Below are 12,845 nucleotides of genomic sequence, written 5' to 3' on the forward strand. Positions count from 1 at the left end.
GAGCGACGCCGCGCAACAGAGAACATTTTTCAGAGGCAAATAAATCAAGTGGCGTTTTTTTTTTTTTTTTATGAATTGTTATCCATCAGTCTAATTATCTTTGTGTCTGGCCGTGTCCCCTGTACCCCTCTGTATCCCACCACTGAAGTCTCCCAGCCTTCCCCCTCCCTTTGCTCCTTTCCAGCCAATCCCGCGTCTTGGCTCGATCATGGACTTGCGTCACCATAGCAACAGCTGACGTGCAAAGTCGCTGCCCAAAAAAAAAGTTTTAGAGCACAAATGTGCGCGTGCAAACAAACGCGCGTAAAACAAGCATCTGTGCGTCTGATGAAATCCTCCCTTATGCTCGGCTCATCCACTCGTGAGGAGGAAATCTGTCAATGACCTCATCCACCCTCATCCACCTTTGCAATTACTAGTCGAACGGTTGGGAATGCACCGTTATTCCTTTCTCCCCGCCTGTCCTCCACACTTGCTCCGCTGTTCGTCGATCTGCACCGAAATTGATTTGGCTATCAGACTGATTCCACGCGGCCGCTGCGTGTGGCTGATGCGTTTGGGGGGCGACGGAGGAGCTGCCTAGAAATGAGATGCAGCAGCAGGAGAACAAAGAGGCGGCAAGGTCCACAGGCATGGAGCTGCGAAGTGCGATGGGAGGAGGATGACATCATTGTTTCAGGACAAAAGTTGCAGCGGGGTGGGGGGGGTGGAGGAGTCACGCGGCACAGTCTCGCTCGCTCTCCGCGTTGTCTGTACGTACGTCTGCATGTCACTTCATCGGCGAGCCGACGGATGACTCACCCTGCCGTGTCAGATTGCCTTTATTTCGACGCAAAATGACACATTTAAGCGTTTACGCTCATTGTTTATGTTTTTACGAGTTTCGCTCTTCAGAGATTCACTATGTCCTCTCATTTTCACGGCGCCAAAAGTCATTGGCCCAAGTGGCGATCTGAACAAATCCCCCCTCCGCTTGAGATTTTATTGCCAGGGTATTGCATTAGCCCGCACATCCTTCCCCTCCCTTTGTCCCAGTTGTGGGAACTCTAGCGCCGCTCTACCACCTGTGTCTGGCTGCTCTTTCACCAACATGGCCGTCCCGCTGGATGGCCATAATGACCCGTAACCACGGCGACGGCGCTATAGGGACGAGCCGGAGATGGAGATGGAGAGGAGTGGGGAGTGAAAGGAGGCGACCCGCTGGGCCCGCTGACACCGTGTCACTCAAGCACAAAGGTGACTCCTGGAGGTGGGAATGAAGGCGAAGGAAGATCAGGGCCAGACGGGGGGAAGGAGCCCTCCCTTTGTTTGCCGCATCGCCCGCTTTGCTCACTCCTCTTCTTCTCTATCATCTTACCTTGCCTTACTAGCACCAGGCGACCTTGCTTATCCTCGGGCTCTTTTGTGCCGTTGCCCCTCTCTTTATTCCCTATTCACTTGCTTTTGTCTGGCAGGCATCTACTCAGAAAATGACGGCTCCACTTCTCTCCCTCCACCGAACAACTTCTTCCCTCCCCACCGTCTACCTTTTCACCCCATGCACATTTTTCGGCCGCTCTACCCCTCTCTACCCGGCCTATTTTCCCTTATTTCGTTCCCTCTCTCTCAAAATGGTTGCTGTGGACGAGCGCTCCTGCGCTTTGTCTGTCGATTTAGACACGAGCCGTTCTCTGGGGCTCCTCTCGTACATGCACTTCACATCTGCAGGGCTTTATTTGTGCCGAACCTCTGTTACAGACATGGTTACCATGGCTACAGTCAGCAAGGACCACTGACACAATGACAGACACAGTGGCCATGGCAACCCCAGGATCAGTGCTGGGTAATATGATAATTCATGGATGAGGCATCTGACACATCACGGGCACATGAATATGCTCAAAGCGCTGGAAAGCCGGCCCCATCGCTGGTAATCCACGAGCCTTTTGTGCGGCCAACATGCCAAGCCGGCTGACAAAGAACACTGCAACCAAGGGTGACCACAACTAACAATAGCCATACTCTGGTTAATGTCAAACAAGGGGATGCATACATTTCAAGCTGCTACTCTGCTGCAGCACGCTGCGCAGATATGTGCCGCACCGGCGGACACGGGATTCAGCTGGCACGATCGATGTCATACTGAATCGATAATCCACGGCAGTGGTTCCCCATTGATTTTGGGCAAGTAACCCTTTCCTAAAGCCACTCTGCATGCGAGCGCGCACACGATCAGCGGAAGCATCAGCCTCATCAACTGTGACAACTCTGGGACGGTCAGCCGACCCACCTCAAGTTACTGTACGGCACACTAATGGAATCCAGTGGGACGATTTTACAAGCGGTGGCCCATCGATAAATCACCGCCTCCAAGGTCTGCTTTAATTCAATGGAGTGTAATCTAATTTTATTGGTATGTACTGCAGCGTCTTGCAATGTCATCTGTCACAAACCATCCAATAAATTCCCTAAGCCTTGACCTGATACAGTGAAGGCACATTTAAACAGAGACCCTAACTAATATTACCAGCAAAGCTTTTGCCCTCTCTCAAAAAAAAATAAGGCCACTGTGCTGAAAGCCATGACATCACATTTCTCCAAAAAGTAGCATGTTGCCAAGTTTGAGCTTTCTGCTAAAACTGATGCTCTGTTGTACTTTCCACATGTTCAGAAAAAGACGACACCATACTGTGTCAAAAAAAAAATGTGGCCTTGCAGACAAGACACGGAACAGCTGAGAGTTGTCTCATATTTTAAACACGATATGTTTAGAATGATGTTCACAGGAGTCCCAGCCCTGGTTGTTGCTGTTGTTGCTGCTGCTGTTGTGTAGTTTTGCCTCCTGTCTTCCTCTCGTGTTTTCGACATGACATCGGCCCCTGCGTGCAGAAACATCTCCATAAAAAGATGCTTTTCCCATTTTTCTACAGAGGAGCATGAGTCGCCCCGCAGAGCCCTGACCTCAACCCCATCACGCAGCTTTAACAGGTCCTATCATCCCCCATCAGCATCATCATCGCCCGGCCACCGAGTTAAGGTAAGATCAGCCCAGAGGGTACGGAACTAAGTTGGCCGCGGCGTTCTCATAACGCATCTGCAGGAAAATATTTTTAACGACCGGACCTCAAAGCCATCGATGATTACGGGCCGAAGAAACGGGCCCCTCATTATTCGCAGTGGGCAGGAGTTTCGCCCCGAGGCTGCTGAATTACACGATGAGACGGACGGCGGGCATCGCGGAGCTGCGGCGGCCGATTCGGTCGGACGGATGACCCTAATGTTGTTATGGTAAAGGAAAGATGGATTGCGCGTGCCATCTTTCTCTTTATCCGCCCCCTCCCTCCCTCCCTCCCTCCCTCCCTTCCTCTTTTTTTCTCAGTCTCTCACTCTGCCCCGTCCCCACGGACGAGCGAGGAACTGGGAGAGCGGAGAAGCGAAGTGACATCATCAGCGTCGGCCACATTCCTGCAGAGGGAGGGGGGAGCGAGGGGAGAGAGAGAGAGAGAGAGAGAGAGAGAGAGACGGGGACTGGGAAGAGGAGGGGGAGGAGGAATGGGAGGTGGAGGAGGAGGAGAATGTCCCAAAACTTTTTGAGGTTACAGGATCACCATCCCCCCACCTCCCTCCCTCACTCCCTCCCTCCCTCCCTCCTTCCTCGACCCCTGAAACACACAAACACCACTGATTGCTGCTCAAGTCGATTTTTTTCAGCGCGTGTTTGAGAGTGCGCACAGGCTCCTCTTCCTCATCATGCGCTCCCTCTTTTAATTCATGTGCCTCTCCCTCCTGTCCCCTCGCCTTCCCCTCCCCCACACCACCTACCCCCTCACTCACCCCCCACCCACTCTCCTCTTCTCTTCTTCCCTCTCCACCGACCAGAGGAATGCAAGAGCCACATCTGGAACTTATTAGGGGAGAGCCAGCAAGAGAGACAGAGGGAGAGGAGGGGGGGGAGGGGGAGAGAGGGAAAGGGGTAGATGGAAAGAGAAGTAATGGTAGCGACGGCAGTGGCGGGGTTGGGTGAGGGGGGAGGAGGTGAAAAGAAAGGAGTCAGCTAGAGAGAGAGAGAAAGAATGAATAAGTTGGGGGGGAGGACGGAAAGAATGAAAGAATGAACTTTTGGTGAGCGCGAGAAGGAAAAAAAAGGCCTCATGTTTGAAGGAGGAAGGCAAGGAGTGAAAAAGAACCTTTACAGGCCCAGTGTGTGAGGTTCAGTCGCGTCTATTGGTGAGAATAGACGCTGCAAATAATGTTATTGTTAACCCCCTCCTTGGTCTGAGGTCCCGCTCCAGCGCACACGTTTCTCACAGCAGCTGTGATGTCAGATCAAAAAAAAAAAAAATCACAAAACCCAATTTATATTCTGGGATGAAGCTGCCTTTCTTACAACAAGCGGTCCCGCAAACGACAGCGCTTATCGTCGGCAGAGAAGGGGGAGCGCAACAGTCGCTCAGTGTTTTGACCGGCTGCTTTCTGACAATGGCTCCCTTTGAAATGGGGGGACTTTGCGCAGAGGACGGCAAAGCGACATGCCCATTAACCTCAGCTGGAACGTGTGGACGGTTGGGTAGCGGGGCAGGGCGGGCGGGTGGGTTGGGGGTGGGAGAGGGGGAGGGAAATGGGGGGGGGGGGGGTAGCGGCCCCGCTTGCCACCTTCAGATGTTACTTCAATCACTCCCCGATAGCAGCACAAACGTGGCCTTTGAACGGGCCACCACCATATTCTGTCGCAATAAGCGGCCTGGCTGTCCCGGCCGAGGGAGCAGTCGGCCCGAAGTAATAGTCCCTTTCTTTCTGCCCTTTCTGCCACCGGCCTCCCCGAGCACTCCTCCCCCTCCCCCTCCCCCTCCCCACTCCCCTCCTCCGTCCTCGTCCCTTCTCTCCTGGCTCGCTTTTCTTTTCATCCGCCAGGCCCAGCGCAACCCCTCCTCCTCCCCGGCGGACGACAATGCCGCCCCCTTCTCCTCCTTCTCCCCCTCGCTTTGCCACGACCAAAACAAACAACGCAAAAATACAAAAAAATCCCTTTCGGTCGAAGCCCGATCGCTGCAGATCGAGAAGCTTCACACACCTCCCTCCTCCAACCTTCTTTGTTTAACCCCCTCCCCACAAAAAAAAACTTTTTCTGTAACCCTGCTTCAACTCAGCACCCCCCCCCCCCCCCTCAACTCGCTCTCCATCACCACAAATCGGCCCTCGCTGCAGAATGCGGCGGTGCAGTTTGGGAAAACAAGGCCAAAAGCTTCAGTCAGATGTGATAAAGCTTTCCTCTCCCGCTCGGGGGACTCTGAATAAAGAAACATTTTTAAGGGGATGTTTTTTTCTCTCTTTTTTTAAACGCCTTTCTTTTTATAACTCGGATGCCCCCTAGTCTGTCAAATACAATCAGATTATGGGGCTTTCTTCGCTGGAGAAATGTTCACGTAGCCGCCGAGGACGCTCAGAGGAAGTGTGCCCAACTTGCTTTAATTGAATCAAAACTCCTGCCACAAAGTTGACCATGAATTAGTTGACTGGTCTTCACTGCCGCCCCGTCAGGTTCCGACCGGATTATCACAAAGCAGGCGGCTCACACTGCTTCTTTCTCCCCAGACGCCGACTTCAAAAAGCATGACAGGACACTCGTGTCCAGAGGAATGCCCTTAAACAAACACATCAACCGGGAGAAGCAATCAACATGTCACACTTTGACAAACACCCGTCGGGACAAAAATGCAGAGAGTCTGCTGATTGAAAAGAACCCAGCGGGGGGGTGGGTGGTGTTGGGTGGGTGGGGGGGACGGCACCACAGGCATGGATGTGCAATGTAACATTACAGGCTGCGTTCTGATTGAGCTTTTACAACTGGTTCAGCGATTGCTTTCAGTGGCTGATGTCAATTAGAGATGCTTTTTGGGCAAAAAAACGGGCTTCATTCACATCCAGTTAGAGTGGAGAAAAAAAACATGACCTGAATTCACATATTAACGGTAGGATGCTCTGGAGCCATATCTCAGTCGCAGGGGTTGAAAATTAAAAACAGGCTTCTGCCTCAGTACATATGTCGCTCCGGATGTGCACTCTGGGTCGAAAAGGGTTCACTTTAGCGCCACAAAATGCTCCATTGGCCTTAAAACCAAGGCACAATGCTTGCACAAAGGTTCACAGGGCTAAAAATAGGACTACAAGTGGCAGCCCATGAGATCCTCATTGGAGGGACTTGACAAGCCTCTCTAGGTGGCACCATTTTCCCCCCCTCTTTCTCTTCATCAGCTACTACTACTTGTGTTTAATCTCCTGTAGCAGTTCATTCCAGAGAAGTTTTAGTGCACATTACAGCCCACTGTGTTTTCATCCCTTTGTAACCAACATTAGCGCTTGAATTTCTCCAAATCTGCATTAGTGTAATGAGACAAGGGTCGAGGCGGTGAGCTATTAGCTAAGGGGAGACACTCAGCTCGTTTCTAATTTCTTGCGGGGAAATAAAATGCATCACTTATCACGTGCCGGAGGAATGAAGAAAATGGTAAACATTCAAACGACAACCAATATCTGGAATGGCTGCACTTGGAAAAGTGAATAACAGTGGCGAAAAGCATGCATTCATTTAGATCTAAATGTCACGGATTGTAATCTGCAAAAATGAAACATTGTAAATACGTCCAGAGTCCTCGTTACGATTCTTTATGAGGCTCCTTCAGTTCTTCGATGTTATTTGTACTGTAACAACCTACTTTGTATTATGAAAGCACCCTGTTCCTACAATCTGTTGCCTTCACTATGTTAAACGATTTAATGTCCAGATTTGGTCACTATGGGATTTTAGATTTTCAAGTAATTATTAAAAGCAGTACTATGAGGTCGTTCCATTTAAGATAGAGATATCAGTTTTATATGAAGAACTAAATTCTGCTTTCCAACACTGCGTCAAGAACCAGCGTTTGTTTCAGGGGAAGCAGACTAGTTCATTTTTTTTGTTTCTATTTAAATAAACAAAATTGGAATTCTTTCAAATGACATCATGCACAACACGTTACAACAATACACCAACATAGTACAGTGGACAATAACCAAGCAAGAGCAAAGCAGATTCCAGGCTGAGGCAAAGCGTGAGAGAATGGTGTCCAAGGAAAGTAGAAAAACCTCAACTTTTGTAATTAGACAGTAAAAAATGAAGATAACACTGTAACATTATTAGAGAAGATTTCCTTTATTAGTCCCACACTGTGGAAATTTTCCATCAGTCTTATTCGTGCCGAAAACCAGCAACATGACTGAAACTCTCAGTCGACTTTGCTCCGAGGTGCATTTGCCAGTTCCGTATGGATCAGCTTATCGACAACTACACAGTGTTGGTGGTTGGGATGCCTCTCAGCCGACAACAGCGTCCTCTGTTCTTTTGCGACAGTGGTGTTGCACTCAGTGGCCTTTGGTGGCTGCTAGAGAGCACAGAACTGGATTGCTACATAATCTTGCTTCAAATAGTGAAGTTTGCTCCGCGCCCACTCACACATGTTAGCAATGGGCCACGCATATTTTATTCAACAAAAAAAGCAACTGTTATGTTAGGGGAACAGGGATTTAAAAATATTTTCCATGTTGTAATTTGAGCCAATAATTGGTGCCCGTTAAGGGGTTTTCCTGTGAAAATGAAGTCTACATCCCATAAGGGAATATGCTTGTATATTGTTTGTATTTCGAGGGCCCCACAGTAATGCAAAATTTAACATTTTCTAACCGTTACATGCATTCTGGCCTCTCAATGAACTCCCCAGAAATAAGACCAGTCCATGCTTTACTTCTTTAGATTGCACTTTTATCAGGGGGGCGAAAAATCTAGATCTAGATCTGGATCTTTCCTGACAAAAATAACCCTTGAGGATCCCTTCTTAAAGAAGAAGAAGAAGAAGAAGAAGAAGAAGAAGAAGAAGAAGAAGAAGAAGAAGAAGAAAAAAGTCCCTACTCTCAATTTGTCTGACTCGCCAACATCTGAATATTTTCTTTGTTGAGAGCAACGCAGGAATCCGTCTGAGGCATATGATTCACGGCCCCGGCTGCGTGATTCAGAGATGAGGAGTACAGTTCGGGCAACAGCAGCAGAAAGCAGCAGGGGGATCGCGGCTGCAGCACGAACACAAAAAAGACAGAGGCTGACAAATGGTTCACCTGCACCGGGGCCTTTTGTCCGAGTCAGCACTCGAGCCGAACGTCTGGGCGGCGAGGGCGACGCTGCGAGCCCAGACTCAAGGCCTTTGACTCACAAGGGAAGTTAAAGGAGTGTGCTGGCAGTGATTGAGCACGCAGTAACACTTAACAGCTGCGTTAACAGTGGCGGTTGCTTGGGACTCATTACTAGGTTAGCGCGTGTGAACACAAGGCCCGGGTACTGAATCAGTGCCTGCTATTGTGTTGCCAGTGGAGGCATATTGTAGTTGGCCTTGACTGCGAGCTGTATCATTTAATCTGACTTTAAAGAAAAAAAAAAGAGAAACATTTGGATTCTCCAAAGCTTTAATTAGCTCCAGAGCTAATAACCATACCAATCATTAGTGCGAGCGAGCAATTACATGTGTGCAAATTGCAGGCCATGAAACAGGGTTTTACATGTCTAATGAAGAGATAAGTGTCTGAGAGGCGCTTTAAAAAGAAAAAAAATGCTTCCATACCTAAAGGGAGAGAATTATCTCTTCTGAGGTGGTATTCATCTCAGCCCTCTCAAGATTATGTTTACCCCTCTTATGTTTTCAAATCCAGGAAAAAAAATATAAAATCCTACAGCGACAACATTTTTGGACCTTACAATTATTACATCATTTTTAAATCTTGCCGAACAAAATACATCCCGTGCGCGCAGCCTGCTAATCTCGTCTTCTGGGGGAAAAAAAAACATTTTTTTAAAAAAAAGCCTCTGAGAGCAAAATATCTTTTGTGAGCGAGAGAGCACCGACATGCAGTAATGATGGATTATACAGATGTAACAGCGCAACAACAGACAATGGGACACATGGCTTCACACATGAAAATAAGCGCTTTTCTCTCTCTCTCTCTCTCTCCCTCTCTCTCTGTTTGTGTGTGTGTGTGTGTGTACGTGCGTGCGCGCCCGTGCCTCTTCACACACCCGTGTGTGTCACAGAGCCAGTCATGTGGACTGAACGGTTCATGAGTGGACAAACAGCATGTGGTGGTGACATGGGGTCTCGATGGAGACAGGGGAGGGTTGGCAGGTGGGCTGAGGTGCGTGAGTGTGTTTGTGTATGTGTGTGTATGTGTGTGTGTGTGTGTGTGTGTGGTTAGCCCATCACCAAGTGGCAGACTGTGTCGCGTGTGTGTGTGGACCGTCAGAGAGACCCCCTGATTTGTGTCGACCGAAGACGTGAGCGCCACCCCACCTGCTCCCAGCGTACAAACGCAGAGAGAGGGGAAAAAAACCTTAGGGCTAAAAAGAAGAAGAAGAAGAAGAAGAGGAAGAGGAGGAGGCTCTGGGTGGGTGCAGAGCGCAGCCGCGCCGGGGCTGAGAAGTGGATACAAAAAGCCTGGCAGACGCGGTGACATCATCCTCTTCCATACCTTCCCCTGGCCGAACACGCCCCCTACCTATGATGGAGCGGTCGTCTGCTCGCCCTACTCGCTGCCGGGGGGTTGGAGGGTGGGGTGGATGGCGACGGAGGGGCAAGTGAGGTGGGGCGGCGTCTTTTTTTGGGGGGCGGGGGGGTTGTCTCTTTCTTTTTTCTAATCGCCGAACAGAAATGCCACCGTCAAACAGGTAGGGGTTGCAGGAAACGCAAGCATCCTCCTCCTCCTCCACCTCCTTCACCACCTCCTCCTGTCTCCCAGCTGTGATTATCATAATCCAATAGTTTACCTGTCACCCCCCCCCCTACCCCGACCACCCCAATCCCTTAGCATCACCTCCCCCATCCACCGAACACACAGGTACAGAGAGAGGGGGGCTGCTGCTGCTGCTGCTGCTGCTGCCGCTGCCGCACACGCCTCATTGTGCACGGAGGCAACAAGAGAGGCTGTAAATCAGGCACGCACAGGTGAGGGTGGGGGCGGGGGAGTGCGCCTTAATGCATGCCCTTACTACAGCATGGGATGGGATGGGATGGGTGGGGTGGTGGTGGAGCGGTGGTCTCCCTGTGTGTGTGTGTGTGTGTGTCTGTGACGGGGGGGGGGCATTGAGATGCGATCGCGGCGGTGGAGGTGCTGCTGGCATGTTGAGCAGCCGGCGGTCAATCACTGTCATTCCCGTCACGTCCTCAGCGCCTCACCGCGGCCCTGCTCAATAACGCCACCGGAAACAGGGAGGGGGGATAATAATATCTGTGTGTGTGTGTGTGTGTGTGTGTGTGTGCGCGCGTGTGCGTGTGTGTGCGTGCGTGCGTGCGTGCGTGCGTATGTTTTTTCTTTACTTTTTTTGGGGGGGGAAAAAAGAGGTCCTCTGAACATTCCAATCTGAAGACGCGTGCGACTCTATGTATGTGTGAGTGTACACATATTTTATCGTATCCTCCTGCGCGACAGTGACGCGATTGCCGCTAAAGTGAGTGAGAGGTGATCCAACGCGTCGGTTGCGCACACGCTGTCGCACACGCACCGCTGCGCGCGCGCGCACACGCACACACACACACACACACACACACACACACACACACACGCCTAAGGTGATCCATTACTGTGTCTCATGTGGGAATGCTATGAAATCATGTTATATGGCTCTCTTACCCCCCCCCCCCCTTCAACGCACACACTCACTCTCACACACGCACGCACGCACGAACATCAGGCGCGCGTGTCCACGTTCCTGACGGCATACCAGCGGACAGAGGGGCTGTCTTTTTTTTCCCTTCTTTTTTAATTGAGCCGCTCTCGAGTTGCGCATTGTGTTACGTTAAAAAAAAAAAAAAAAAACATACACACGCAAGCCAGCGGTCGCTGTTTAACGTGCGGAAAATAAACCCCCCACCCCCCCCCAAAAAAAATATGCGCAAATGCATTCTTACCAGTTTGAAAAGTCAACGCCAAACTCAGGAGCAGCAGCTTCTGCATGGTTCAGCCGACCAATAAGTCCGTTATTGGCTCAAACCTCCGTGAGGACAGCATCAAAAAAGCGGGAGTTTGTGAACTTCAAGGGCTGGATGAACACAGAGACGGCGAATCCGGCCGCGTCGTCCCTCCCTCGTATGTCCCCCGGAATCTCTCTGCTTTTACACCATTTCGCTGGCTTTCCCCCCTTCACCTTCTCCTATCCTCCTCTCTGCTCTACAGCGAATCTCCGTTCTCGAGTCCACTCCGAGGTCGCAAGCCAGAAGTGATAGCAGGACAAAAGCTTCCGCTTGCCTCTTCAAAATAAAACACCCCCGTCTAGGCTATTCACGAGAAAAACAGCGAACCCTAACCCTACGCCCACCTATTTGTGAAATATATAATGCAAAACTATGATTTGGTTCTATATCAATATATTGCCATTCAGACTTTATTACTGGACAAATGAAAAGGTGGGTTTACATCTTGCATTTAAAATACATTTTATTTACCATTTGTTCATTTCCTGCATAGAAATAGCAATTTCCCCTTACGACACAACGCACAGAGACGTGAATAAACAGAATTGTGTCTTTGTTTTGTTCAACGCAAATACATGAAGATTGTGTACACAGAAGAAAACCAGCATTTTAAAGAACCTCCTAAGATTGTTACTGTGTTAATATGGCGCATTTTTGTCTGTGCAGATGAGCAATGAACACATCCTATATGATTCGATGAAAGTATAGAAAGTATAAAAGTTTGCTGATCATCAACATTCTTTAACTAAATAAAACATTTTATTTTGGAAGCACTACCCGTTTCCTGAAATGGAAGGGCTGTAATGTGACTAACTTGACAGTACGATTCTCAATAACGGGGCATTCCTCTCTCTCCCTCTATCCCTATCTCCCTCGCTCTCTCTTACGTCAGCAGCATCACAGCACTGCCCCCTTTGTCTCCCGGATCTCACTCTGTCTGGCAAAAATGCAACATGAAATGAAATATCAATCGACAACGCCAATTTTCTGGTTTCGTGGACAGTTTAAGGGGATTTTCATGTTTCTGCAAGGATGTTATTCACATGCACATGCTGAACATGAACATGAGGCTCACACAGGAGTGCCATCAAGACATTAGGTCATTTTGTCAGACACCTTAGTAAAGGATACACCTCTAGTAATAACAGAGGAGGTTACAAATTTAGAGGAGCAACGTATTTAATATGGGAACCAGCTCTATTTCTTTTTAGATATGAGTGACAGAAGGCTACAGACAATTACTGGTGTAGCGGATCCATCACACCGTTGCAATGAAAAACAATTGGAACTCAAGTTTACAAAGAAAAACCCACAGTTTTTCCATGTCGTTCACACAGCTCGGGGGGAACCAGCTCCTCCCCAAACCCATGGAAAGTCAACTACACTGATGCTGTTGCGCCCCCTTGCGTCAGCGATGTTTTTGCTCGTTGCCCCACGAGTGCAACAAGGATTTTGAAAATATATTCGCATTGTGCTTGCCCTCGCGGCTAATTTACCGGCGAGAGGAGGATTCTAATATTTCAAGATTTATTAAATAAGAAGTGTCTGCTGCAGTCTGACAATCAAATGTTCTTCGGCATAGTGTTCAGGTTCAAATGCAAGCTAATGCAAAATAAGGGTTCATACAAAACGCATATACATGACAGCACTTTGTAAAATCTATGATCGAAAATGGTTTTCATTCAGCTCACTCCTTCTAAATTAAAACATCATTAAAAAAAAAGGCAAACATTTTTACATCACACACATTACATTGTTTTTTTTGTTTTTTTTCCTATTTCTCATTTTTGAATTAATCTCAAATAAAATATTCTAATGACA

The 12,845-nt window shown here is 49.0% G+C and overlaps 1 protein-coding gene across 2 annotated transcripts in view; it reads right to left on the reverse strand.

Moving 5' to 3' along the window:
- The window catches only part of kirrel1a (kirre like nephrin family adhesion molecule 1a), a 34,997-nt gene extending 23,738 nt beyond the window's left edge, over positions 1-11,259 (reverse strand). Inside the window, exon 1 of one of the 2 annotated variants that reach the window (XM_076034001.1) lies at positions 10,962-11,259. In XM_076034001.1, the coding sequence (XP_075890116.1) occupies positions 10,962-11,007 (46 nt within the window). In that variant the 5' untranslated portion in view covers positions 11,008-11,259. The remainder of the gene's footprint in view (positions 1-10,961) is intronic. The other variant, XM_076034002.1, reaches the window with a different exon arrangement.
- Positions 11,260-12,845: the final 1,586 nt, after the last annotated feature.

The sequence above is a fragment of the Nelusetta ayraudi genome, unplaced genomic scaffold (assembly GCF_046127955.1).
Source record: "Nelusetta ayraudi isolate G7.1 ecotype Tasmania unplaced genomic scaffold, CSIRO-AGI_Nayr_v1 ptg000042l, whole genome shotgun sequence".
NCBI classification, from domain to species: domain Eukaryota; kingdom Metazoa; phylum Chordata; class Actinopteri; order Tetraodontiformes; family Monacanthidae; genus Nelusetta; species Nelusetta ayraudi.